Genomic DNA, 27156 nt, shown 5'->3' on the forward strand with positions numbered 1-27156 from the left:
TCCCGGGCTCCTGTGAGCTTGGCCACTTGCTCTCTGACCTGTGAAGGTCAAAGGTCAGGCTGAGGGAGAGGGCTCTCTTCTCTGGGTGTAGGGTGCCCATGTGGGTGTGTGCACACCTATGTGTGCAAGCATAGGTGCATGTGTGCGTGCATGTGTGCGTGAATCATGGAGGACCCTGGAGCAGATGTCCGCTGGGCTCCCTTTCCCTCGCCTGAGGTTGCCTGCCTCAGTGGTGCGCCTCAGAGGGACGACAGGGACTCGCTGGCGCGGGCACAGTGCTATAATTCCACACCCCGCTGGGTACGCCGCGGGCCTTATGCAGGCCGCGGGTAGCAGCGACGACTCGCCCGCTCCCCCAGCACCGCCACCAGCCCCCCCCTTTCGGCGGGAACTGGTTGCGCAGCCACTACTCAGGGTGCGGCCTACAGCTGACCTCGGGCTGCTGGCGCTGAGCGGTCAGTGCGGGGCCCAGCTGACATCGGAGCGCTGCCGATGCCCCCACCTCCGGCGGGTCAAGCGGGCCCTCGGTCCCAGCCTCGCTCTGGAAATGGACCTGCCACTACCTCCTGGCTACGCGCAGCGGCCCAGACCTGGGCTTCACGGAGCGGCCAGGTCCCATGGCCCCTCAGTGCCTTCTCCCAGTCCAGTGTGCTCCACTCTTTTTCTGCTAATGGTTTAAATGAGACGAGTGTGAAGAGTTTGGTGGGGAGAGCCCACTTCCCAAACGTTTTCTGATGTCAAAATTATGTTTAACAAGCTTGGGTTTTATAGAAAGACAGTCATTCTGGAAAATGCTCATTTGCTTTAGAATATCTTTTGGAGCTCTCTGTTTTTAGGAGGTGGAAGCACCTTCTCCAAGGCCTCTCTGCAGACTGTTTTGTCCTGATGGCGTTGACCTCGCAGTCGCCTGTTCCAACAGGCTGGCCATGGTCAGCGCTGGGTGCCGGCCCTCGGGAGGGGCGCCTCTGGCAGGGCGGGGGCACATGAGCTATTGGCCTGGTGGGTAATTTGCACGGCCTTCCAGGGAGGGCATTAGCATATAAATAGCAGATGCACTGACGACCATCACAGCTGAGTACATTTAATTTTTAGTTTATAAGATAGAATGGGTTTTTAAATGCATGGCCATCAAGCCTGCTGAAAGACAAATGAAGTTTAGAGTTCACTTGTCTGACCATGCCTTACATCATTTTTTTTTTTTAAAAAGGGAAACAGACACACATAAAACTGAACAAAAGTGATTTCTTGGGTGAAAAGTAATTGAGATTGCGCACCAAGTTAATTAGATCGTACAAAATTTATTTAATGGCCCCAGCTGTAGTCTGCGTGCAGCTTTTAGTGAGTGGGGAGCCCCCGCGCCTGTTCCCTTGCTTTTGCCTCGTGTCTGTGACCTCACCACAGCTCCTTCTGTAAGCTGATTGCGGTGTGTATTTTAGCCATTTTATGGCTTGTTTAATTATGGTCGCAGAGGTTCATTTTTCTAAATCCTTTTACCTTTGGGTGAGAATCGCTTGTATAGAACTGATGGCCAGTCCCATGGTGCCTCCCGAGGCCCCGAGACTGCTCAGCGCCGTGGTGCCTGCCACTCCTGGGGTGGGCTGAGGGCCACTGGCTGTCCAGCGAGGGAGGAGGTAGCAGTGCCCTCTCCGCACACAGGTGAAGTTTGGGTCTCTTGCTTGCGTCTGGTGTTTCATCGTGGTTGGAAAACTCGGTTCTTGGGTACCAAATTCTGCATGTCTGCCACAAACGTGAAAACCTGTGGCCTGATGCCAGAGGCCGCATGGAGAACACGGCACCGGGGACCAAGCTGCAGGGCCCCTGTGCCCCTCGCCTGGCCTCCGGCCCCCTTGCGTCTTTGCCCTGGACCTCAGGTGGCGGGCGCTTTCCGGGGAAGAGGAGGAGTCTCTCTTGGGGCGGACAGGGGCCGTTTGGCTCCTTGCACACCAGGCCTCTGGATGGGATCACGAGGGGAGCAGGCGGCATGCACGCGCCCAGCGGGCAGGTCTGCCCCGAGGCTGAGGTGGGCGGTGGGTGGTAGGCAGGTGCCGCTTGGCCTGTGCCACAAAGCCGGTCTCGGTTCTGAGCTGATGTGGCCTGGACGTCACACAGGCGTGGGGTGGGAGCTGCGGTGAGTGCTGTCCAGGAGAAGCTGGTGCCTGCAGGGGCCTCACCCCCAGCAAAGCCGCCCCTGACGCCCCGCCTTCTGCCGCAGAGAAAGAAGGGGGGTCCTAATAGTTAGCTAAGCAGTTAAGTACTTTTTAGGAAATGAAAATTTAATAAAAGTCCCCAGTGAAATCTGAGGGTGTGAGCAATACACATAATATTTTATGAAAACGACCCCCATATTTAAAGCTGGCACTCTGTTCTGCATTGTAGCACCAAACCCACATCTACCTTTTAGAAAATTAAAACGCATAAATTCTGTTTAGTGTTGGCTACGTGCCGCGCCAGCCGAGAGCCGCAATGCCCCAGAACCTTGGGCTGCTCTCCACCTTTCATAAATTCCTGGGTAGATTCTATACAAAAATAATTTTCAGGTCCGTGGCTCATTGTTATTCAAACGTGATTGATCGTCGTCATTTGCTCAGCGCGGGAGTTAAGTGCCCCTGTCATTTCCAAAGAGTATAATTGGGACGTTTCACAGGTCAGCGGTGGGGACAGGCTTCCCTTTTGATCAGTGTTAGACTGATAACAAAAATTACAGTTTCCCGTGATGAATGTGTCCGGGGCTCCCAGATGCGCGGCAGTGGTCGCACTCCAAGTGCATTTGCATCTGATTACGCCGCTGGGCGGGCCAGGGACGGCCCCTCCACTCACCTTGGTTGGGTTTCTGGCGAACGCCCAGGCCTCCCAACCGTGGGCACTCTGGGCGGTCCTCGGGGGTCTCAGGTCTGTGACAGTCCTTCCTGCGTGTGGGAAACAAAGCCGCGCTGGGCCGGCCTCAGCAGTGTCACCGTAGAGAGTGACTTTTGGGAGTAAAGGCAGGGGCTGGGCAGTGAAGATGTTCAGTGCTTTTCCTTGGCGATGGCCAAGTGCCCCACTGCACAGGGTCTGGCAGGAATCTCCTTCTGGACGTCGCTTTAGCCCTGCTGGACGTGGCTGAGGAAATGGCTTGGCTGCCACAGCCCCCAGTGAGGAGAACAGCGCTGAGCCCGCCGCCCTGCTCTCCCTGTGGCCCGCACGCTTGCAGGGCTGCCCAAGGGAGGGGCACTGTGGGCCCCCGGTGGATGGCGCAGGCAATGCCTTGACCAGGGGCGGCAGGGCACTACGTGCTGTCTTCCTAATTAGTGAGTCTGAAGGAGCAAGTGCTTCAGGACAGTCGCCTCCCTCCTGAGCGTCCTGCCTGCCCTGGGTCAGCACAGCTGCCCAGTCGGGCTTCAGGCTCGCGCTGACCTATGGCCTGACCCAGCACAGCAGGCCACTGCCTGCACGGAAGCCCCCTGTGTCGGAGGAAAACCTCCTGTGGACACGCACGTCCCTCCCACGGGTTGGGGCTCATGGGTAACCCTTGGTGGTTGGCGTTGGTGCCCCTTGGCATGAGGAATTGTTTGGAGATGGTGTTGCCTAGGAGATGGCACTGAGAGTGGCTCGCTGGGGCACAACCCCTGCCTGCCTGGGGCTCACTGTGCTTGGGGTTTCTCCACAGATGGGGACCCCGGTTGGGGACCAGGACAGTGAGGACGATGAGGAGTTCGTGGAGGTGCCCGAGAAGGAGGGATTTGAAGCCGACGTCCCCAAGCACCTCTGGCCCACATGCAGTGAGTGGATGGGGGGCTGGGGGTGCCATTGGGGGCGGTACCAGTGCCCCTGCGGCAGACCCAGCACGACAGTGTGTGCAGAGGTATGAGACGAGATGAGAGTTCGTTACGGGCGTCTGGACGCCATGGCAACTCAGCCGCCCAGTGCTTGCTGTCCACAGCAGCTGCAGGAGCCAGGGAGGCGGCCTCAAGCAGGGCTAGCCAGGTGAACCTGTCCTGGGTGTGACTGCAGCAATGACTTGGCCCTGCTCCACCCTCAAGGCACCCACAGTCCAGGTGGGAGATGGTCAGGCATGGGCATGGTGGTCTGTGTGCCTGAGACCCCAGCAGGGTCCCCCAGGCTGGCCCTGCTGGCCCTTGTGCATACTGCCCAGGTCCCCCGAGCCCACCAGGGCTTGGCTGCACCGTGTCCTGCCTCACCGGCTCTAGGAGTTTCCTCAGCCTTGGCCTCGTGCACCCTCCTGACACCAAGTCCTGTTGGAACTGGCCTTCTGCCCATCTCCTGGCTCCTGTTGTCTCCCCTCCTAGATGCAGCTACCTGTGGCCAGAACCCTCACCTGCGACCCCCCAGCTGAACCCCCACACTGCCCACAAGGCACCTGGGGGCATCAAAGGCAGCTGTCAAGTGCAGGGACCGCCCTACCCACTTGGGCCCCTGCTGCTTGAGTGTCCGGGACAGGCAGGGCGGGTGGGGTGGGGGCAGGCAGGGTGTGGCTGCCCGGGTCCCCACACCTCAGAGGACAGCCCCGGCTAGGCTGACAGGCTTGTCTGTGGCTCCACCTGGTCTGGAACAGGCTGGACATGAGCGGACAGGTAAGACGCCATCTCCAGAAGTCGGGCTGTGACCTCCTCAGTCAGAGGTGGGGGGTGGGACGCGTTGCCACCGCTGCTGCTGCCAGTGACAGTGGTGACAGCGGTGACAGCGACTATGATGACAGGTAACGATGGTGATGATGGTGACATGGCAGACAATGGTGACATGAGTGACGACAGTGACATGGTGATGATGGCAGTGACGACATATGGCCGTGGTGACGACTGACAACATTCAGAGACTGTGACAACAGGATGATGGTGATGACGACAGATGACTGATGGCAGATGACAGCGGTGACAGCAGCAGTGATGACTGATGACAGTCGTTACAGGTGACGGTGATAACATGATGGACATGACAGTGACAGCAGGTGATGGTGACGACAGCAGTGACGACTGATGGTGATGAGTGGCAGTGACAATAATGAGTGACGACTGACGGTGGCAGTGACCATGACAATGGTGATGAGTAGCTATGACAATGATCATGGTGATGGTGATGGTGGTGATGATGTCAGTGGTGACGGTGATGGTGCTGATGGTGGTGACAACAGTGACAGTGTTGGTGGTGATGGTGACGGTCGTGATGGTGATGACGGTGACCATGGTGTAGACAACAGTGGTGATGATGGTGGCTGATGACGGCAACACCCCAGTGCGCTGGGGGCGTTCCCGTGTCCTCAGCCCTGATGAGCCACGTGGGGACTTGGTGGAGCTGTGCCCTGACCCGCTGCGCCTGCTGCCTCTGCCCACGGGCTGCCGGGTGTGGCTTGTGTCCCCTGCCCTTGACTGGGCGAGCTGGGCCTGTGCCGGCCAGCTGGTTTGATGGAAAGACAGAGTTATGAGGCCACACAGCTTCCAACTTGCTGCCCTGTGTGGCCACTATGCTGCGAGGAAGGCACGCATAGAAGGTGTGCAGGGCCACGGCTCGGGGGCAGCCCCGCTGACCTGGCTCTTGAGCCATCTGGCCTCAGCCTCAGGCGTGGTAGGGGCCCTGAAGCTATTGTCAGCATCCCCTACCTGCACCCCCGTTCAAGTCTCTGCAGCAGGGCCCCAGGCCGGAAGGAGCAGGACAACCCCCCATGGTTTCCTGGGTTCGGCTCCCGCCCAGCCATGGCCTCCTCAGCTGCATCGTGCCTTGTGGGAGCAGGGTCAGTGTCCCCCTTGTCCCTGCGAGGCCATGCAGGGCAGCCAGCTCAGCTCCATGCTCTGTGGGCCTGAGACTGCCCTTGCTGGGTGAGGGTTCCATGGGGGGACGGCCATGCTTTCCCCAAGGGGGGTGGGGGCCTGCCAAGGCAGTGGGCTCCATGTGGGAGTGCTGCCGTGCCAGGCCCTGCCAGGTGGAGGGCTGCCGGGCACAGACCCCAACAGCACAAGGTGGGGACGGAGGTGGCTCTGGCCGCTAAGCCTGGGTGGGGCTCATGTTCTGGGGTAGACATGGGCGCACCCTGTCCCCCTTCCTCCAGGGGGGCAGCACCAGGGAGCCTGGCATCCACAGAGGTCCCCAGGAACGGGCAGAGAAGCTGAGACCTGAGAATGGGGGTGCCGCGCCCATCTCCTGGAGAAGGTCCAGAGAGGACGGTGGGGGCATGGGGGCCCTGCTAGAGTTGCGGGGAGAGGGGTCCATGCTGGAGGACATGCTAGGGCCCTGCCTGCCAGCGCCCTCCAGGCCCGGGCCCTGGGAGCTGGAGAGCCGCCCTGGCCGTGGCTGCCGCAGCCTTTCCAGTCGAGGCGGGCGAGTAGCGGCGTCGGATTCGCTCTGAACCTGCACGGCTGCGCTTTTTTTCTCATTTCTTTCTCTGAATTTTCACTGAGGGGCTTTTATCTTCCCCTTAATCCCACCATTTCTGTCAGGACATAATCTCTTTCTCAAATTTACATTTTAATTACGAGGCCAGCTGAACTGGTAAAATCAATAGTGTCAGCAGCGCAGCCGAACTGAGCTGAAGCCCGGCCTCTCCATTTCCTCCTATCGATCGATCTCGCCAGCACTGTCTGCGCTAGTGCTTCAGGCAAATAGGTGCCATTTGGTCAATTTAAACAAAAAAGGGGATTTGGACATTTTTATGATTCTTTCTAAAAGCAGCTGTGGGAGTAAGTTGGAGCCAAGACCTTGCTCTCGAGTTCGCCAGCTCCCGCGCATGAGGCACTGCGGCGGCTTCAGGCTTTTGGCCGTGCTGTGTGATCTGCTTTTCTGAGAGTCCCTTATTCTTCCCGAGAGTGCCTGCTCCTGGCATCTGAGCAATGCTGTCTGCTTTTTGGGTTTTTACTTTGAAAGTGTGTCAGCAAGATTGATTTTCTAAAGCAGTTTGAAAACGGCAGTGTTTTTTAGTGCCCTCAGCGTTTACCCTGCTATAACACGCATACCCATCTTTTTAATGCTTTAAAACAACAAATCAATGAAAGATGTATCTCATTCTTGTAACTTTTAGGAAATCTCGCATTGACGGTGTGGCTGTGATTGTATCTGTCAGGATGTCACGTTGTTCCCTAACCAGGCTTGCTTCCCCTCTGCGTGTGTGCTGGCGTGGGTGCATGGGTGCATGGGTGTGTGCCTGTGTGTGCCGGCCTGTACCACACGTGTGGGCATGCGTGCGCGTGTGTGCGCGCGCGCACGTGATGTCCCAGTGCTGACGGGCGGCCTGCGTAGGTGTTGCATCAGCTAGTGCTGACGCCCTGCTAGAAACCAAGTGGGTGGCGTGTGGCGGTTTTTGTGGCTCTGCTTCAGGGGTCTTGTTGGACGACCGAGGTAAGTCAGGCCCACTCAGTGCAGCTTGCGGCTGGGCTTGAGGGCCTCAGAATCGTGGCACCTTCAGGGGCGCTGAGGGGCCAGTCACCTCTGAGGGGCTCTTGTGCGCGTTCTCCAGCCTCAGCTCACGCGGACCCTGAGGGTGGTGGCAGGTGCAGCGTGTGCTGGCCTGGCCAGGGCTTGAGGGTGCCCGAGGCAGGGCCAGCGGACTCTGAAGAGCAGAGAGTAAGGAGTTCGGGCTTTGTGGGTGCTTACGAGTGCTCTGCAGTGCAAAAGCAGCGGCAGACAACCTGTATGCCGGTGTGTAAGGCTGTGTTCCAGTAAAGCTTTACTTATAGACAGGCATTGGGCAGGGTGTAGCCCCAGGGCCTAGGTTGCCAGCTCCAAGAAGAAGCACACAACAGGCGTGAACAGCAGAAGTGAGCTCTGTGTAACCTTTCTGAGTCGTGTACGTCCCAACCTCTGCCATGGAGGGGAGTGCTGGCCTGCGTCAGGCAGCCGCAGGCAGCCCGTGCTCCGTGACCCTCCCCCAGGGGCTGCCCATTCCCTCCTCTTTGGGGCTCGGCGCAGAGTGGAGTTGGTCACACTTGCACCATAGGCCTTCCTCATGTTGTTTACCTTTGTCGCCGTCACTCCTCACCCCACCTCCTCACCTCCTCCCCGGGAAGCCCCGGCTCCTGTGCGTTTCCAAGCAGGGCTCCTTGACGCTCACCTGCCAGAGCGTCACCGTCTCCCTTACAGCACTCAACGGACTGGGTGTGTTCAGTGTGCCTGTGCGTGTGCAGTGCGTGTGTACCGTGTGTCACCTCCAGTCTTGGTTGTGGATCGTTGGCGAGCACCCAGCAGTCAGTGGCCCTGGAGGGCCCTAGGGTTTACTGAGGTTTCTGTCGTGGCTTCGTGCTCCCTTTTTTTTTTGTGCTCACTTTTGCTTCTATCCTTGAAAATTATTTGTTTATAATATCTGTTAGTTTGGCCTTTTAAATCATGTTATACAAATCATCCATTAATTCCGCATACTTGTCGGAACAGAGCCTGCTGCACTTATGTGCACACTTACTGAACACGCACTCTGTACATGCCCCGTGCATGAGTGTGTACACTCACACTTGCACGCCTGCATGCACTCTCACTCAGCACACATGCTTACTGCACACGTGTTTCTTCCTGTGGCTCTTGCAGCACTGCCCTGTGTGCTTTAAGTAGGTTTGTTGGGCGCGTATCTTCTCACGTCCATTACCCCTTCACATATCCCTTCCACGCTCTTCTGATATTAACACTAACTGAGCTTTCTTTTGGTTTTTATTTGCAAAGTGAATCTTTTTTCATCCTTTTATTTTCAACCTTTCATTTGCCGTTTAAGTGAGTCTCCTGCAAACAACACATTGCTAAATATTTTTAACCCAATCACAGCCTGTTTTCATTGATGTTTAAATAGCTGTCATTTCTTTATTTCCGGACTTCTCCAGCGGTTTGTTGCATGCGTCCATCTGCCGTGCTCTTTGTGATTTGCTGTTGCCGTTGCTCGTTTGGTTTTTCTGTCCCACCTGCTATTTGCTACATTGACTTTTTTCCTTTGATTTTAAAACTTTCGATCCCCTTTTTATTTTTCTGGTGGTTCTCCCTGGATTTTAAAGACTTATGCTACATTGCTGTCCATGGTTTATTTTTGCAGCTCGTCCCCGTCTGCGTGACTCCCTGCACGGTGCAAGGCCTCAGCACAGGCTCGCTCCCCGCAGCCCTCCCTCCGCTCGCTGGGCCACGGGCCCCAGTGTCGTCCAGGTGTCGTGGGTGTTCTGTGATTTGATGGCAGTGGGAACTGCAGTGGACTTGGCAAAGTTATACGCTCGCTTTTACTTCCCATGGCTTGCAGCAACTCTTCAATTTGTTTTTCTTCTTGACAGTTTGAGAACGTTTGAAGAGCAGCACAGGCCATGTGGGCAAACCCAAGGCCTGTGGGCGTGAGCTCGCTGCCCGCCCGCATGTGGAATCGGTGGTTTAGAGCATAAAGCCCTGGGCTTGAGTGTGTATTCCTTCAGCCCTTTCAGAATGGCCTTCCGAAACCTCTTGCGTTCCGTGTCGCTGTTGTGATAGGGTTTTTTCTAGAGCGTTGGCTTTTTCTCTTTGGGCAGTTTTCACGTTTTCCTCTTCGTCTTTGATGCTCTTAGATTTCCCTTTAATGTGTCTAGCTGTGGTTTTTCCTCCTGTCTTCCCTCTGGCTCTCAGTGCGCCCTTTCATCCTCCCTCTAACTCAGGAAAGTTGGGCTCATTATTTCCTATTCCCCACACTCCGGTATTTTTCTCTTCTGGGACTCCAGTGGCACGTGTGCCCAGCCCTACACGCCTCACGGGAAAGGTGGCCTTTCTGTGCTTGGTCCCTGGGGCCTGCCCCTTCCGCTCACACCTTTTATTTTCCCTGCCTGTTCCCTTCAATAGCAGGCGTCTTCAGTGTCCCCGTCCCCGTCAGGATTTCTTGATATTGCTTTGCTTCTGGCATCTTCTGTGACCTCTTTGAGATGGTAGGATATGCTTAGTCTGCATCTTGTCCTGTCTGTTTGTGGGCTCCACTTAGGCTGGGGCCCGTCTTCCCAGCTCTTTCCTTCTGGCTGCAGCTCTGCGCTCAGAAGTCTCGGTCCTCCTGTCAGCCTGTATCCTTGCAGCTGTGGCTGTCCTCCACTGGCACTGTGGGGGAAGAGCTCAACTCCAGGCCTGGTGGCTCCCCAGTGAGCTTGGGGAGCAAGGGATGCCCCCAAGCATGGTGTTTCTAGGTCCAGTCCAGCCCGTCCCCCCATGCCTCCTCCCAGCTTCCAGCCCTGGGGGACTCAAAAAGCAGTTGCAGAGAAGAGACTGCAAATGGAGGCTGTGCCGGTGCCGGGCATGGGCCGGAGCGTGAGCTCCTCAGCCTGTTCTTTTGGGGACATCTCCCGCAGTCAGGAGAGGAGGTTTCTGCAGAAGCCTGGCCTGGCTCTGGCTGCCCCACCACAGCTCTTGGAGAACTGGTTCATTCAAGGCCAGCTCCGGTGACGGAGTGCGGCCTGCACCATGTGGGCTGAGTCCCAGCACGCCCTGCGTGGTCATAGACTCAGGAAGCGTGACTGGGAACTTTGGAATCCAGTCTCCCTCTCTGGGCTGAGCCAGGCGGCTCTCGGTTTTCTCTGGGTGGGACCACTATGTCCCACCTGGGGTGGCCCCTGCCCGGGCAGCTGTCTGGGGCACGTGCTCCTCTCTGGCCGTGGAGGCCACGTCCCCTCTGCAGCAGGCCTGTCGCTGAGGGAGACCGCAGGCCTTCTGGGCACAGCTCTGGGGCATCTACCCCCCGGCTCTGAGGTGCGGAAGGGGTGCTCCTTCACCTGTGGGGCACCAGGTGGGGCCCTGCTGCAGGCCTGCTCCCTGGACAGTTTGTTGTACGCCCACGCCATTCAGAACGTGCACTCGGGGCCGGCTGCAGGCTTTGACGCTTTCACAGCCCTGCCAGGTGTGGTCTTGACCAGTCCCCGGGACTGCGAGAGAAGGTCTTAGCCCCACAGGGGCACGGGTGGGCATAGCCCAAGTGCTAGGGAGCTGCCTTGTGAGGCCCATGGCGTGGAACGGCGTGCCCTGTCATGGGGGCGTGGCCGTGAGTGGGCACACCCATCTCTTCCAGGGCTAGAGCCGGCAACCCCCATCCAAGCCCTGCAGAAAGACCTGGTGAGGAGGTCGGGGGCAAAGGGCCTGCCCTTGAAGCCCAGCAGGACCTGGGACAAGGCAGCCTTGGATCCCACCTCTGCTGCTGCCCAGCCACAGCTGCTCCAGGACCGGCTGCCTGCGCCGCCCCCTGCAAGGTGACTTCCCTGGGTGCCTCCGCTCCCCAGAGAGCTGGGTTTTCTTCTGCCCGTGGAAGACAGCCGGGGCCGCACCCCTCCCAGAAGGGTGGGGCCTCCAGGGGATGTGAGTGGTCTAGAGAGCTGGCATGAGGGCCGGAGCTTGACGACAGGCCACGGAGGCGCCCTCCTTGTTGCAAGGGCCCGGGGGTGGGCCAGCCTCTGGTTGAGAGGCTGGCGTGGGCACAATGGCCAGGTGTCCTCAGAGCTGAGCCCGGCTTCCCAGGAGTAGGACCTTGTCCAGGGCCCCCCAAGGACCCGGCTTCTCCTGCCGGGCACTGTGGGTGTGCAGCGGAGGGCTTCTGCCACTCTTTCCCTTTCGCGTTCACATGTCATTCGAAGGAAGCCCTTTCCTTCTAGAAAATAAACAAACGCGCAGGAGATCGGAGCTAGATGGGGCCTCAGAATTCAGTCCCCAAAAAGAGAAACTGAGGCCCAAGAGGGGAGCCCTGCACGAGGCTACCCCAGGCCTGGGCTGTGCCGGGAATGCGACTGCCATGCGGTGGCCTGGCTGGTGGGGAAACGGCGTGGGGGGGTCCGGCTGGGATGACGGGGGGCTTCCTGCCTGCGCTGAGCCTTCGGCAGTGGGGAAGGTTTTGCGGACGTGGTGCCGGTTCTCTGGACAGCCTGTGCTCACCCAGGGGGGCTGCCGGCCAGCAGGGGCGGGGGGCTGGGGCAGTAGGGAGGCAGCCTGCGGCCGGCCTGGGCTTGGTGGGCATCCTGCTCTGCCCGTGCAGCCCCTCCACGGCACTGCTGGGAGCAGACGAGACCCAGAGGCTGGCTGCAGAGCGTGCCCGGGCACCTGTTGTGCCCTTCGGCGTGGACTTGTGCTACTGGGGCCAGGACCCTCCGACGGCTGGGAAGATTCTCAGGTGAGTGTGGGTGCATGGAGTCTCCAGCGCTGCTCACCCTACCCCCTGTGCTCCTGCTGCCCCCTCAGTCTGCCGCAAGGGTCTGCCCAGGGACCACCCAGTCCCTCGGCTGCTGAAGGCTCTGTGCTGGGGCGGCGTGAGGTGGCCTCCTTGTGGCCAGCTCTGCCACGTGGCCTCTCCCTGTGGCTGAGGGTGCAAGTGTGTGGCCCCCGACACGGAGGGGAATCCCCGCACTGCTCACCCGGCCCAGCCGGGGGCCCTATAGCTCCGTGGTTTCGGAGCTGCTGCCCTGCTCTGCCGCCCTCTGGACCTGCACTTCTGGGCTCCTTTCGCTCTTGGAGATGGTTCTGTGTGCCCTCCCTGAGGCTGGGCTGGGGTCCCAGCGGCACAGAGAAATAGAGGGAACCGTAGCCCTGGGACCCATTTTCTTTGTCATGAAGCCATGCTGGCTGAGAGCCGGGTGCCTCCGGGAGTCCCGTCCACCCAGGCTTTCGCCCCTTCCCTGCCAGGGCCTTGGCATCCAGGGTGACCGCCTCCACGTGCACCTGAGCCGGGCCGGGCCCGGGGTTCTGCCCGGTGTTTGCAGGACGCTGTCCTCTCTCTCTCTGCCTCTCTCCCACTCACTGCATGGGCTCTGACATTAAGGACAATGGTTGTCGAGTGCCCCATGCAGCTCAGGGCTGGAGGCTGGCCCGTCCCTGTCCAGGGGAGCGAGTCCCGGGTGCTGGGCACGCCCTGGGCATGGGCTGTGAGGGTCTCCCTTTCGTGCTCGGCAGGCCTGACTCCCAGCACCGCTTCTGGAAGCCCTGCGAGGTGGAGGCGGAGGCAGACAGTGCAGATCTGGCTGCGGCACTGCGGACCCGCCACATCGCCTTCCCGGGCACCTTTGTGCCTGTGCAGCACCGGTGCCGCGCCCCGAGGCCCGACGGGCGGCTCTGTGAGCGCCAGGACCTGCTGAAGGTGGGGCCAGATGCATATGCCCCTTGGCTGTGGGCCCACCGGCCAGTGCTGTGCTCGCCCAGCGTCCTCCTGTGGTCATGGGTGGGGGCCATGGGGGAGAGAGAGGAGAGCACCATGGGGGGGGGGTCCCGGGCCTCCAGGAACGGCCGAGAGGCCAGACTGACGAAGGCCCCTGACTGCCCCCCAAGTTCCCCTCCCTGGGCTCCCCTCTCCCAGGTTCTCTTCCTTCCAAGTTCCCCTCCCCCCAAGTTCCCTGACCCCCAGTCTGCCCTCCCCCCAGACTCCCTGTCCCCTGGGCTCCCCTCCTCTCCAGATTTCCCTGCCCTCAGATGCCCTTCCCTCGGGCACTCCTCCGCTGCCCTCGTCGCTCCTGGGTCCACAGGAGAGGACACCTGCTGCCTGAGGCCGCTCCACCTGGTCCCTGAAGGGCTGTGCCGGCACAGATGCTCTCGCTTTCCACCCCTTTCCTGTGGACGCTGCGCGCCTACTCAGCCATGCCAGTGGGCTGCAATGGGCTGGCTCCCCACCCCGTAACTCTTCTGCCATTTGCTTGCAGTGCCCCTTCCACGGGAAGATCGTCCCTCGAGATGACAGGGGGCAGCCCCTCAACCCTGAGGACAGGGCCAGGGAGCAGAGGCAGCAGCTGCAGCGGCAGGCGCTCTGCCCGGGTAGGTGCGGGCCACAGGGCCGGGCAGGGTGCAGACGGGGAGCAGGCGGGTGAGGGTGGGGCACAGCCCTGGGGCTCAGGCTGCCACAGCTGGGCCCTCCAGCGTCTGCAGTTGTGTGCAATCTCAGGCTACTTGCACGCCCCTCTCGCCAGCCCAGTGCCCTCTTCCATTCTCACCAGTGAGGGCACAGCCAGGGTCGCCTTGCATATTTCTGCAGGCAGCCCAGGCCTTGTTGGAGCCGTGTTTTCAAGGAGCTGTGATGGAGACAAGGCACACCCAGAACCATCTTTTCTTTATTTGTGTCTTGTTTAGGTCGGGACTTTTAATTATGTTTTTCTGAACAGATGAAGGAATTGAGGCAAGAAAGACTAGTTATTTGACCCCTACATTACTTATCGGAAACCAGCCTCTTTTCCACCCCACATCTGTTAACCTTGCTCCTGCCCCACTGGCCTGGCCCGGGCTGCACCCTGCAGCACCAGCTCCTTCAGGGCCCCCCGGGCCGGGGTCCAACAGGAGGAGGCACAGGTGGGCAGGCCTGGCGCACAGGGCCTGTGAAGAGAGGGCTGTCTGCTCGTGCACGAGTGTGGTGTGTGCAAGTATGTGCCTGCATGCGCATTCTGAGCAGAGGGCAGGGGACATGGTCCAAGCTCCCCGGGGTCCCAGTGGGTTTGAGCTTTGCGTGCTGAGGCCAGGTCTCCAAGATCTGCCTCCAGGGTCCCTGATGTCTCAGCCAGTTTCACGCTCAATGAAGGGTAGACTTCAGCCACTTAAAAATTATTATCAAAAAAAACTATTAGGGCACCCATTTCGTCATGGGTGTGTGGCACGGCCGCCTCCAGGGTGCATGCTGTGGCCTGGGGGTGGGGGTCCCTGACCTTCAGGTCTCTGTCCACACCCAGGCCCCGTCAGCTTGGACAGGGGTCGTGGCCCCCTGGGGGAAGGCCTGTGTCTGCAGCCTGCAAGGAGCCCTCTGCTCTGTCCTCACGGGGGGTCTCACAGGAGCGAAGCCCAGCTCTCGACCTGGTGCCCAGGCCTGGCAGGGCCTCCTGGGGGCTCCCGCTTGGGAGCAAATTACGCGCCTCTTGCTGCGCTTGGCCCTCCACCCTCCACCCTCGGTGCCTTGTTAACAAACAGGTGTCAACGGCGGCTGGCCAGCCAGATGTGAAATGGCATCTCCCCTAACTGCGCCATCGATCCCGCCCCGCCTGCCCGCAATTTTCTTTCCCTGGTGCTAACCTCGGCGACAATGCGCGACGAGCCGGCCACTGTGTGGGAGGGCGGCACACCCGGCGGCTATTGATTTTCTTCACAGGCTTTTAAATTGCTCCTTCATTTTCTTGAGATGCTCATTCCGTCTCTACTGGAGGCCGGCATTTTTCTGTTGTGTTTAAACAATTGCTCCATTCACCGGGTTCCTAAACTGTGACGCCTTCTTATTACTGGGAGATAAACTGTTTAGACAGTTTTCCTTAATCTCGGATTAATCATTCCTGTGTCTGAACTGTGTGGCCTGTGTCCCGTCACTTCAAAACTCCAGCCTGGGAGGCCCGGCCAGCCACCTGGGAGCTGCTGCCCCTCGCAGCCTTGGCCCTCGCAGTGGTCAGCACCCAGGCTTGGGGGTTCAGGCCACACTTGTTCCTGGCGCCCACACATCTGCCCAGTGCAGGTGGCAGCCCCGGGGGCAGTTGAACAAGCCCTCGGCCCACCATGTGTCCAGTCCCAGAGCTTAGGGGATGCGGCCTACCCACCCTGGGGCCTGTGGCAGCTGGACGCACTTCCTCCTGCTGCTGCAGCGCTGGCACCTTTGCCTCTGCCTGCATCAGGGGTCTGGGGCCTGGCGCCATGACTCGGTGTCCAGCTTAAACCACAGTGGAGACACATAGCTGAGGCCCGCGGCTGGAGTATCTCTGGAAGACCAGTAACAATTAAAAGCCCCTCCTGGGGCTGGTGTCCGGCCGGCCCCCACACCGCACTGTGACCTCCTCCTGCTGGGTGGCCTCAGTGTCCAGCAGAGGTGACACAGCCAACTCAGACCACCAGCTCTCCCAGCCTGGGGGCTGCCAGATGCCTTGTCCAGCTCCACGCCCTGCATCCAGTTTCCAACGTTGGGCAGTGGTCCCTTGCTGTCGCGACTGGCACAGGAAGTGTGTCCTGGCCGGCCCTGCAGTGCTGGGCTCCACTCAGGGCAGAGAGCGGCATCCTTTGGTTGGGGTGGGAGTGCCCTGAGGCTCCGGGGGGAGGACCATGCTGGCCGAGCCTGTGGTTCTGCTTACAGAGTGGCGGGACCCCGAGTTCATGAGGGACATCGAAGCCGCCACCGGGCTGGATCTGGGCTCGTCCCAGGTTAGCCGGAAAGGCAGTGGCCAGAGCAAGAAAAAGAAGTTCCCCAAGCTCACGGACCTGAAGCAGCAGGTCAACACCAGCCGCGCACGCCTCGGCAGGAAGGTCTTCGCCAAGTAAGTACTCCTGCCCAGGTGCCCCTCCACCCACCCCGCTTGTCCCCTGGAGGATTGACTTGGGGTGCAAAGCCCCCCTGGCCCAGGCATCCATGCCACAGTTTACCACGGTCAGCTCGGTGCTGCTGGAGCCTGTGCCCTCTGCCCTCCTCCACACAGGCCCCCAGCCATGTCCCCCCTCTGCATGGGGGGCCTATAGCCAGCTGGGTGGTGCCTGAACTCAGCCCTCCCCACCGCATCCTCCTGCCCGGGCTGCTTCCACACAGTTCCCGGGCAGGCCGGGCCCTTGTTCTGAGGTGCATCCCCGGCATGGGTGGGAGTGGGGACCCTGGCAGCTGCCTGCAGCTTTCGGGGACGCAGCCCCGGCTGCCATTGCAGGTCACGCCATGCATGAGGCTCTGTCGGGGGGCACTGTGGTGCCCTGGAGGACTGGGCTGTGGCTCCTATTTCTGGGCCACTCTGAAGCCCGCGCCTGTGGGGTCTGGGGCTCTAGCGCGGTGGCCTGTCCTGCCTCCCCCCAGGGCTGCCGTGCAGAGGGTCGCCTCGGCCATGAGCCTGATGGACCGGAAGAAGCACGACAAGTTTGCCAACCAGTTCAATTATGCCCTGAGCTGAAAGGCTGTCCCTGGGCGGGCCGCGGTGGCTCAGCAGGCAGAGCCCTGCCATGCCAGAGACCTGGTTCGATTCCTGGTGCCTATCCACGCAAAAAAAGAGGCTGACCCTCCTTCTGGCTACCAACTCTACCACTCCCGCACTGCTGCATTTGGACTGGAGAGCACACGGTGGTGTGGGCAGCAGAGACAGGGCTGGGCGCAGCTGTGGGCGACACATAACTCAGTGACTACGGTGGGCTCTGTCTGGCACGGGGATGTGGACTTTCCTGTGTGGGCGCCAGGCTCTGCCAGCTGACCAGAAAGACCCTCAGAGCCCCGCGGAGAGGACCTCGCAGCCAGGTCCCTGGTCTGTGCGCATCGCAGCACCCAAAACAGATGGGATGTACCTGCTGCTCAGTACCCGGAAAATGCTGGAGGATGGACAGTCCCTCCATTTCCCTCTCTCCCTCCCAGGAGGCGACCACTGATGCCTGGGGTCCGTTCAGCTGGGCACACCCCAGTAATGGACAGTGCCCTGTGTCATGGACCCAGGGTTGTGGACAGTCTCTTTTCTGTACCTTGCCTCTCACCTTCACGGAGTCTTAGTGGGCACTCACATCCACAGTGGCTACCTCCCTTTCTTTTTCTAATAACAGCTTTATTGATACATGACTCATGCAGCAGAAAATTCACCCCTTAAAAGTTGTACCATTCATGTATTTTAGTGTATTCGCAAATGTGTGATCAATACCACAAACCAAGTTTAGAACATTTTCATCACCCCAGTAACATACCCAGTGCCCTATTCCCCCTCTCCCTATTTCCTCTCCCCCTCCCCAGTCCCTGGCATCTGTTAATCTATTTTTTGTCTCTCTGAACCTCTCACATAAATGAAATCATAGAGTATATGGCCTTTTGCATCTGGCTTCTTTAACTTACCATGTTTTTGAGGTTCATCCATGTTGTAGCACATATCAGTCGTTCATTCGCTTACATGGCTGAGTAATACTCCATTGTATGGATATACCACATTTTGTTTCCCCACTCATCATTGACATTTGGGTTGTGTTCTAGTTTGCTAGCTGCCAGAATGCAATATACCAGAAACAGAATGGCTTTTAAAAGGGGGAATTTATTAAATTGCAAGTCCACAGTTCTCAGGCCTGTGAAAATGTCCCAGTTGAAGCAAGTCTATAGAAATGTCCAATCTAAGACATCCAGGGAAAGATACCTTGGCTCCAGAAGGCCGATGACATTCGGTGTTTCTCTCAACTGGAAAGGCATGTGGCGAACATGGCAGCATCTGCTAGCTTTCTCTCCTGGCTGCTGGTTTCATGAAGCTCCCTCGGGGGCGTTTTCCTTCTTCGTCTCAAGGGTCTCTGGCTGAGTGGGCTCTGGGAGTTCTCGTGGCTGACTCATTGACAGAGAGTGTCTTCCAACTCTGTTCTTTTTCAAGACCCAGTTATACTGGGTCCCTTGCATTTTCATGTCAATTTTAGGATCAGCTTGTCCATTTTTTCCAAAAGATAAAAAAAAAAAAAAAGGGCAGCTGGGATTTTATAGGGTTTGCTTTGAATCTGCAGATCAATTTGGGGAGTATTGCCATCTTATCATCATCATCAGAGCCATGAGCATGGGATATCCATTTATCTATGTCTGTAAGTTATTTCAGTGCTGTTTTATAGTTTTCAGTTTGCAAGTCTTCCACTTTCTTGGTTAAACTTACTATTTTTGATGCTATTGTAAATGGGATTTTCTCTTGATTTCATTTTTGGATTGTTTATTGCTAATGTATAGAAATACAGCTAATTTTATATATTGTTCTTGTATCCTAAAACTTTGCCGAACTTGTTTAGTTTAATAGATTTTTTTGTGGGTTCCTTAGAATTGTCTTTGTACAAGATTATGTCATCTGCAAATAGAGATAGTTTTACTTTTGCCTTTCCAATCTGAATGCCTTTTTTCCTTTGTCTTCTGTAATTGTTCCTGTCTGAACCTCGTTCGATGCTGGGTAGAAGTGGCGAGAGTGGGCATCCTTCTTGCTCCTGATCTGAGTCTTTTCGCCATTGAATGTGATGTTGTGTAGTTTTGTAGGTACCGTCATCAGCTGGCGGAGGTGCCTTCTGTTGTGGCTTGTTGAGTGCTTTTGTCTTGTGGGACTCTTTCTGCAGCTATTGAAATGAACATGTGTTTTTGCCCTTTGTTGATGTGGTGTTATTATGTTAACTAGTTTTCATATGTCGAAGAAACTTTGATTCATGGGAAGTGAATCCCAGGTGGTGCTGATGTATAAACCTTTTTACAGGTTGCTTCATTCAGTTTGCTGTTATTTTTTTGAGGACTTTTACATTTATATTCATAAGTAGTTTTCTTTTGATATCTTTTTCTGGTTTTAGTATCAGGGTAATCTGGCCTCATAGAATGCACTGGGAAGTGTTCCCTACTATTCTGTTTTTTGGAAGGGTTTGTAAAATATTGATGTTAATTCTCCTTTGAACATTTAATAGAATTCACCAGTGAAGCCAGCTGGTCCTGGGATTTTCTTTGTGAGAAATTTCTGTTTATTACTAATTCAGTCCCCTTACTTGTTGTGAGTCTATCAGACTCTCTGTTTCTTCTTGGGTCAGTTTCAGCAGCTTCTGTCCTTCTAGTATTCGTCCGTTTCATATAAGTTACCTGATTTGTTGGCATAAAATCGTTCATGGTATCCCATCCTAATCCTTTTTATTTTTGTAAGGTCAACAACAATGTCCCTTCTTTCATTCTTGATTTTAGTAATTTGAGTGTTCTTTTTTCTCTTTGCTAATCTAGGTAAAAGTTTGTTGATTTTGTTGATCTTTTCAAAAAATCTTTCTTAATATTTGTCTATTATTTTTCTATTCTCTATTTCACTAATTTCTACTCTAATCCTTTGTTATTTCCTTCTTTCTGCTTGCGTTGGTCTGCCTTTTCTAGATTCTTAAGGGGAAAATTTAGGCTATTAATTTGAGATCTTCCATCTTTTTTTCTAATATTTTAATATCTTTATATATGTATATTTACATATTATTTTTTTTCATGGGCAGGCACTGGGAATCAAACCCAGATCTCCAGCATGGCAGGCAAGAACTCTGCCTGCTGAGCCACTGTGGCCCACCTGATCTTTTTTTAATATAAGCATTTACAACTATAAATTTCCCTCCAGTAAACTGCTTTAGCTACATCCCATAATTTTGGTATTTTTTAATCTTCATTTTCATTATGTCAATATATTTTCTAATTTCCTTTGTGATTTCTTCTTTAATCCATTGATTATTCAGAATGTATTGTTTAATTTCCACATATTTATGAATTGTCCACATTCCTTTCTATTACTAATTTCTAATTTCATCCCATTTTGGTTGGAGAACATACTTTGTATGGTTTTAATCCTTTTAAATTTATTGAGACTTGTTTTAATTGCTTAAAATTTGGTCTGACCCTCAAAACAACAAATAAACCAAAAAATGAACTAACAACAACAAAAAAATTTGGTCTGTCCTGCAGAATGTTTTGTATGCAAATGTACAGCCTGCTATCATTGGATGGGGTATCCCATTGATGTCTGTTAGGTGTAATTGCTTATTGTTCCAATCTTCTTTTACTTTACCTTCTGCCTAATTGTCTATCCATTATAGAAAGTAGAGTATTACAAACTGCAACTATTATTTGCTGAATTATCTGCTCTTTGTTCAATTATGTCAGTTTTTGTTTCACATATATGGGGTTCTGTTTGTTAAGTGCATATATTTTTATACTAATTATGGCTTTGCATATGTTTTTATACTAAATATGACTTTCTGATAGATTGACATTTTCATCATTATAACATACCCTTTATCACTAGTAACAATTTTTGTTTGAAAATCTATTTTATAATCTGATATGAGTATAGCAAATCCAGCTCTCTTTTGTCTAGTGTTTGCATGATATAACTTCTTCTATCCTTTTACTTTCATTGTGTGTTTGAATCTAAAGTATGCCTCTTATAGAGAGCTTATAATTGAATACTATTATTTAATCCATTTTTCCAATCTCTGTCTATTGAATGGACTATTTAATCCATTTACATTTAATGTAATTACTGATAAGGCAGAATTTATGTCTGCCATTTTTGTATTTATTTTCTCTATATCTTTTGTCTATTTCTTCCTCTATTTCTCCATTACAACCTACTTTTGTGTTAACTGGATATTTTCCGTTGTGACATTTTAATTCCTTTGTTGTTTCTTTACTATATGTTTTAAGTCTTTTTTTTGTTGGTTGTCGTGAAGATTATGATTAACATTTTAATTTATAGCAGTCTAATTCAGATTAATACCAACTTGATTTCAGTGGTATACAAAAACTACTCCATTATATCTGTTACCTTGTACTATTTTGTCATACAAATTACATCTTTATACATTATAAGCCCATTTAACCCAGTTTTGTAATTATTGTTTATGTAGTTGCCTTTTAAATAAGTTAGGAGAAGATAAGATTCACAGACAAAAATACATTTATACTGGGTCTTATGTTTAGGTATGTAGATACTTTCACTGGTATTCTTTATTTCTTTGTGTGGATTTGAGTTTAATATCTTTCATTTCAACTCAGAGGATTCCCTTTAGTATTTTTTTTTGTAAGGCAGGTCAGCTAGTGATGACTTCTCTTAGTTCCTACTTATCTGGAAATGTCTTAATTTCTCTTTTTTTGACATAAAATATATTGGTATTTTGAAAAAGGGATGTTAAGAAAATATAATTATGAAGTCTTTTCTTTTAGAATCGCAAATTGCAATTCTTCATTGATTCCCATACTATCCTTGTGATGAAAACAACGCAAGTACTATGAGATCCAATTACAGAAATGGGAGGGACAAAAATAAATTACTTCTTTTTGCTATTGAAAAAGGAAACATGATAATAGATGAAATCGGTTTATGTAAGTACTAAAGAGAGATTATTGAATATTGTATGACTATCTGTGATTATGGAAAATAGATGTAACTAGGTACAAACCAGGCTTCCAAGGAGTTCATCTCACTAGTGATGATACAGATTGTAAGAGACTCTGGAGTAGATCCAGTAGAGGAAAAAGGCCTAAGTTTTTCTGTGAACGTATCAGTGAAGGGATAAATGCATGATCTATTCTAGTTATAAAGTGAAACTTACCAACTCATAATCTGGAAAAACGCCAATCAGCACTATGTTCCATGCTCCACATGTAGTAGTCGAACGCTGAAAGGGCCAGCACCCATCCTCTGGTGATGGGGAGGCATTAGCGTTTCTGGGGAAGAGTCTTTACACACCTGTGGACCATCACCTGGGCCTCTCATTTCTGTTGCCTCTGATGCTTCTCGGCACCAAGTGCTTCACCGCTCAGGCAGCTGGTAGGAAGTATCTTGGGGTTGTAAGGAAGGTTTGTGTCCATCACACTGTAGGCCACATTTTTCTGTTTTCTGATATAACAAGATTGGGGTGGACAGTTTCAAGATTAGTTTCAAATATACTTTAAATCATAATTTTTTCAGCTGAAATATAGTGGAGAGAGCAATTCCCTTTCTTTAATTCGTATGAAGAGACTTAGAGGGATTTTAGGTTTTTGTAGCTGTTGTGGATACTTCCAACACCTGTCAGTAAATCCAGGTCTACCTGCACATACTTTTATTTCCCTTAACATTCTTTTCAGTGTGAAAATACAGTCTGAAATTTGCATTTGATTTTCAATTAATTCTTCCTCAACATCCTCCCCAGAACAGCTTCCCCTGATTTCTTCAGTTGTTCAAATTCAGTGCAGTATAGTGTCCCACTCCAATTTCACACCTTCATCCTCAATTCAAAATAATTTTGAGACTTGTCTTTCTAACCCCTTTTTAACACCTTCAGCTTGCCTCCTCAGAGGTTCAGCTGTGCATTTGAGTCTCCTCCTGGGACTGGCAGCAGCCTGCTCAGGGGACATCGCATGGTGGTCCCAGTGGCTGGAGGAGACCCTGCACTGGGCACGCAACAGCTCAGGTCCTGCCCGCAGAAAGGGTCGGGACCTGATTGTGTTTCTCACAAAGAGGTTTCTTTCCTACCATTTCCTCTTGTTCCTTCTGGTGAGAGGAGGTCTTAACAGTGGCAGTCATGTGATGTAATTGGATGTCCCACTGAAGCTCCCACTGGAGCAGTGCTGCAGGAAGACGGGACAGGGGAAGATGAAGTAGACCTTCCCAGCGTTAGTAGTTACAGGAGCAACAGAAGTTGTGGTCACAATCAGTGGTCACTGTGCCTCAAGTAGGAAGGCAGGTGGGGCAACTGACATCTGCTTGGAGGTCAGCCGGGGAGACACTGAAGGTCATCATGGAATGAGGGTTTTGGTCTGAAGAAACTCCCTTTAGAAAGGCCTAATTCTACAGGAAAATCCCAACAGGATCTTCCTGCCTCCTGCCCTTTAGGTATTCGCTGGTCCTTTTAACTGAAGATTAGTTATGGAGTCCTCTTGGTCAGGAAGAACTACAACTGCAAGGCACATTATGGTTTCTGGGGCAGGTGGGCTCTGCGGAGGGCCCCTTAGGCAGGTCCCCTAGACTGGTCTCCACAGACACGCCTGATCATGAGGTCAGTGGTGTGACCTGGGTGTACATGTGTAGGGAGCGAGAGGATGGAACACTTAGGACTCCCTCTCCAAGGACTCTCTCCTTCATTTTGGAAGAAGAGTTGCTGAATATTATAGAGTCCTTGGTTGATAATCTTTCTTTCAGGTCTTCGTATGCACCATTCCGCTGCCTCACTGCTGTCTTGGCTTCTGTGGCTTCCTGATTAATGGTTGTACACCATAAATTCTGTTTCTCTTGCTGTTTTCAAGAATCTCTGTCTTTCTGCAATTTGATTACGATATGTCTAATTGTAGTTCCCTTTGAGTTTATCCTACTTGGAGTTTATGACTTCATTGTAGATATTAATACTTTCCTTAACATTTGGGAGCTTTTTGCCATTATATCTTCAAATATTCTTTCTGCTCCTTTCCTCTCCTTCTGGGACTCCCACAACGCTCATGTTGGTATGCGTGATAGTGTGCCACTGGTTTCTGAGGTTCTGTTCATTTGTCCTTATTTTTTCTTTCTGTACTTCAGACTATAAAGGTAATCTCATTTGATCTATCTTCAAGTTTCAGATTCTTTTTACAGCTAAAGTCTGATGCTGAGCCCCTATAGTGAAATTTTAATTTGTTATACTTTTCAATTCTTGAATTTCTTTCAGTTCTCTTATATAATCTTTTTTTTTTTTTTTTTTTGATATTCTGTATTTGATGAGACCATCTCTTACTTCTTAGGCTGCCAAAAGCAGACACCATGAAATGGGTTGGATTAACAGTGGGGATTTATTAGCTTACAGTTTGAGGTTGAGAAAATGATCAAATCAAGGCATCATTGAAGTAATGCTTTCTTCCTGAAGACTGGCTGCTGGAAATCCTGGGCTCCTCTGCCACATGATATGGCACATGGAAGCATCTCACTCTCTCTCTCCTTCCCTCTCTCTCTCTCTCCTTCTCTCTCTCCTTCTCCCTCTCTCTCTCTCTCCTTCTCTCTCTCTCTCCTTCTCTGTCTCCTTCTCTCCCTCTCTCTCTCTCCTGAATGAGGTGGGTTCACACCTTAACTGAAGTAACCTCATCAAAAGATTCAACATACAATGGGCCACACCCACCTGAATGGATTAAATTTAAGAGCATGCCTTTCTGGGTTACATACAGCTTCAAACCATATCATCATTACCATTATTTAGCTCCAGAAATATGGTTTCCTTTATTTCTCTGAATGTATTTATAGTGGCTGATGTAAAGACTTCACCTAAGAAATCTAATGTGTGGGCTTACTTAGGCAAAGTTTCCACTGAGTTTTCTCTTGTGTATTGGCCATACTCTCCTATGTCTTTGTGTACCTCATGATTTTTGTTTTGGTTTTTGAAAACTGGACAATTTTTTTTCTATTTAGACATTTTACTTTAGTTTTTATTTATTTTTTTTGCATGGGCAGGCACCGGGAATCGAATCTGGGTCTCTGGCATGGCAGGTGAGAACTCTACCTGGTGAGCCACTTTGGCCTGCCTCATTTAGACATTTTAAATAATATAAGTTTGCTGTTCTGGAAATCAGACACTCCTTAACCCCCACCCTTTCCACTCTCTTCACCAGGGTGTATTTTATTGCATATTTAGTGCCTTTTCTGGATTAATTCTGTGAAATCTGTTTTCTTTGTCACATGTAGCTACTGAAGTCTCTGCTTGGTTAGCTTAGCAGTTAGCTAGTGATTGGACAGAGGTTTCCTTAAGTGTTTTGAATCAAAACATCTCCCAGTCTTTTTGGACAGGGTGTGTGTGTTTGTTGGTTTCACCTTCAACTCTGCCTTAGCCCTCACTTCCGATTTGTGTAGGATCTCCAGTCTGGCCAGCAGTGAGAGCTGGAAGCCTTCTCGATTCTTCTGGACATGTGCACAGCTCTGTACAGTCCATACTTGACCCTCTCCAGGAGCATGTTGGAACTTCTCACAGCTGCCATGGGCCTCTAATTCCTCAGGCTGCCTTTTAAGGTTTCTGGCCTCTTATTTGCCCCAACCAGCATCACCATTTCGGGCAGCTGCCTTGTTAAACAGTGGTCCCTGATGATGGGTTAGGGCATTCCCCCCTGAGCTGGCTCTGTCAGGCCAAACAGCAGTAAGCCCTGAGAGTGGGCATTTCCAAGAAGCAGCCAGACAAGTCCAGTAGTGGCACTTTTATGGATCTGGGATTTCTGGGGCATGCCGAGCCTAGTCTTCCGTTCCACAGCTTCCGAGGCTGAGGCTGCTGGTCTGGAAGGCCATCACAGCGTGGGCGGAGAGGTGGCGACAGCAAGTTGAATGCCACGAAGTTTGCTGTTTCTTTCCAAGATTCTGCCCCCCCCCCCCATAAACACTCCTTGGATTGTTGTAAACTTTTGGTTAATTTCCAGAGTTCTGAAAAAGTTGACTTTGACCATTCTCTTCCTGCGTCCTCATTGCTCTTATGGGGGACTGGTTTTGGGGACCCTCACTCTGCTGTTCTCAGGTGCACCCCGCAGCCTGCAGCACAGTGTGGGTCACCTAAGTATCCAGTGCTGGTTGGTGGACGTTCTGCTGGCTGCTGGCCTCTGCCATCCCCAGCAAATCCAACTGCAAATATCCTTGCACACGCGCCATTTCACACACACTCAAGGTTTATCTGTGGGTTAAATTCCTGGGCATGGGATCACTGAAGTAAAAGATTCATGCAGAAGAGCTTTTCAATGGCTCTCCCAACAGGAATGCATGAAAATGCTTATTTCTCCAAACCCTCATGCACCGAGTGGTTAGCAGACAACTTGACCTTTGCCAACCTGATAGAAATGGGGTATTTTGTAGTCTTGATGGACATTTCTCTCAGGAATGAGATTGAGTGAGCATCCCTCCCGTGAGCTTCAGAACTTGTTGTTCCTTTTCTGGAGTTGTTTGTCCATATAGTTTCTTCAGTTTTCTATTGGCTTGTTGACTTAGTTCTTAAGTTGTTGGAGCTCTTTATTTATGAAGAAAACTACCTCCATGTGATCAGATGTTTATGCTTCCTCAGTTTGTCTTCTGAATTTGCTTATGTTGTTTTATGCTGGGTAGATTTTCATGTAGTTGAATTTATCAGTTTTTGAATGCTCCTGGATTTTGTGTTATAATCAGATTGGTCTTCCCAACTTGAAGGTTGTATTTTTAAAATGCTTCCCTGTTTTCTTTGTGGGTTTCATTTTCACACTTAAATCATTAATCTACTAGGAATTTATTTTGGTATAAAATGTGAGCCAGAAAATCCAGTTTTTGAACTGCAGATAGCTGCCCAGTTGTCCCAACACCATTGTGAACAAATCCATGATCGTGCACATCTGCAGTTCACCTGTGGTGTGACGCGAGAGTCCCCACACGTGGCAGCTGTTTCCGGGCGCTCTGCTCTGCCCCACTCAGCTGTCTGCCCATCACGTTATTACTGCACTGTTCTAATACTGTAACTTCTGATATGTTTGCACACAGCAGGCCCCTTCTGTATTTCTTGAAGTAAAGTTGGAAAATTGGGGGGAGATGGGAGAGGAGAGGAGAGGGTGTGTTTGTAAAGGTTAGTTCAGGACTGACTTGTTGCTCTTTTTGAATCATGTTGAAGAAAAGCCTGGTGCGTGCTGTGGTGGGCGGGCCAGGAGGCTCTGCCACCCTGAGCCGGGGCCCCCACTTTCCTGGGAGGGCTCAGCAGATAAGGGGGCCCCACACCCTCCGTGCCGCCCTGCCCCGTCAGCTGTGGCCTGTGTGTCCAGTGGGCAGCGGGCACGGCGACGCCTCCACTGTGAGGAAGGGATCGGGGCAGCCAGGCGGGGCTCAGCCGCTCTGGGAGCCAGGGAAGGGCTGCAGGTGGTCTAGG

The 27156-nt window shown here is 52.7% G+C and overlaps 1 protein-coding gene across 2 annotated transcripts in view; it reads left to right on the top strand.

Moving 5' to 3' along the window:
- The window catches only part of UVSSA (UV stimulated scaffold protein A), a 40209-nt gene extending 22571 nt beyond the window's left edge, over window positions 1-17638 (top strand). For both annotated transcript variants that reach the window (XM_077136206.1, XM_077136207.1), the window contains exons 8-14: window positions 3647-3758; window positions 10964-11141; window positions 11918-12052; window positions 12829-13012; window positions 13569-13680; window positions 15959-16139; window positions 16661-17638. In XM_077136206.1, the coding sequence (XP_076992321.1) occupies window positions 3647-3758; window positions 10964-11141; window positions 11918-12052; window positions 12829-13012; window positions 13569-13680; window positions 15959-16139; window positions 16661-16754 (996 nt within the window). In that variant the 3' untranslated portion in view covers window positions 16755-17638. The remainder of the gene's footprint in view (window positions 1-3646; window positions 3759-10963; window positions 11142-11917; window positions 12053-12828; window positions 13013-13568; window positions 13681-15958; window positions 16140-16660) is intronic.
- The last annotated feature ends 9518 nt before the right edge of the window (window positions 17639-27156 follow it).

Source organism: Tamandua tetradactyla, chromosome 19 (assembly GCF_023851605.1).
Source record: "Tamandua tetradactyla isolate mTamTet1 chromosome 19, mTamTet1.pri, whole genome shotgun sequence".
Classification (NCBI taxonomy): domain Eukaryota; kingdom Metazoa; phylum Chordata; class Mammalia; order Pilosa; family Myrmecophagidae; genus Tamandua; species Tamandua tetradactyla.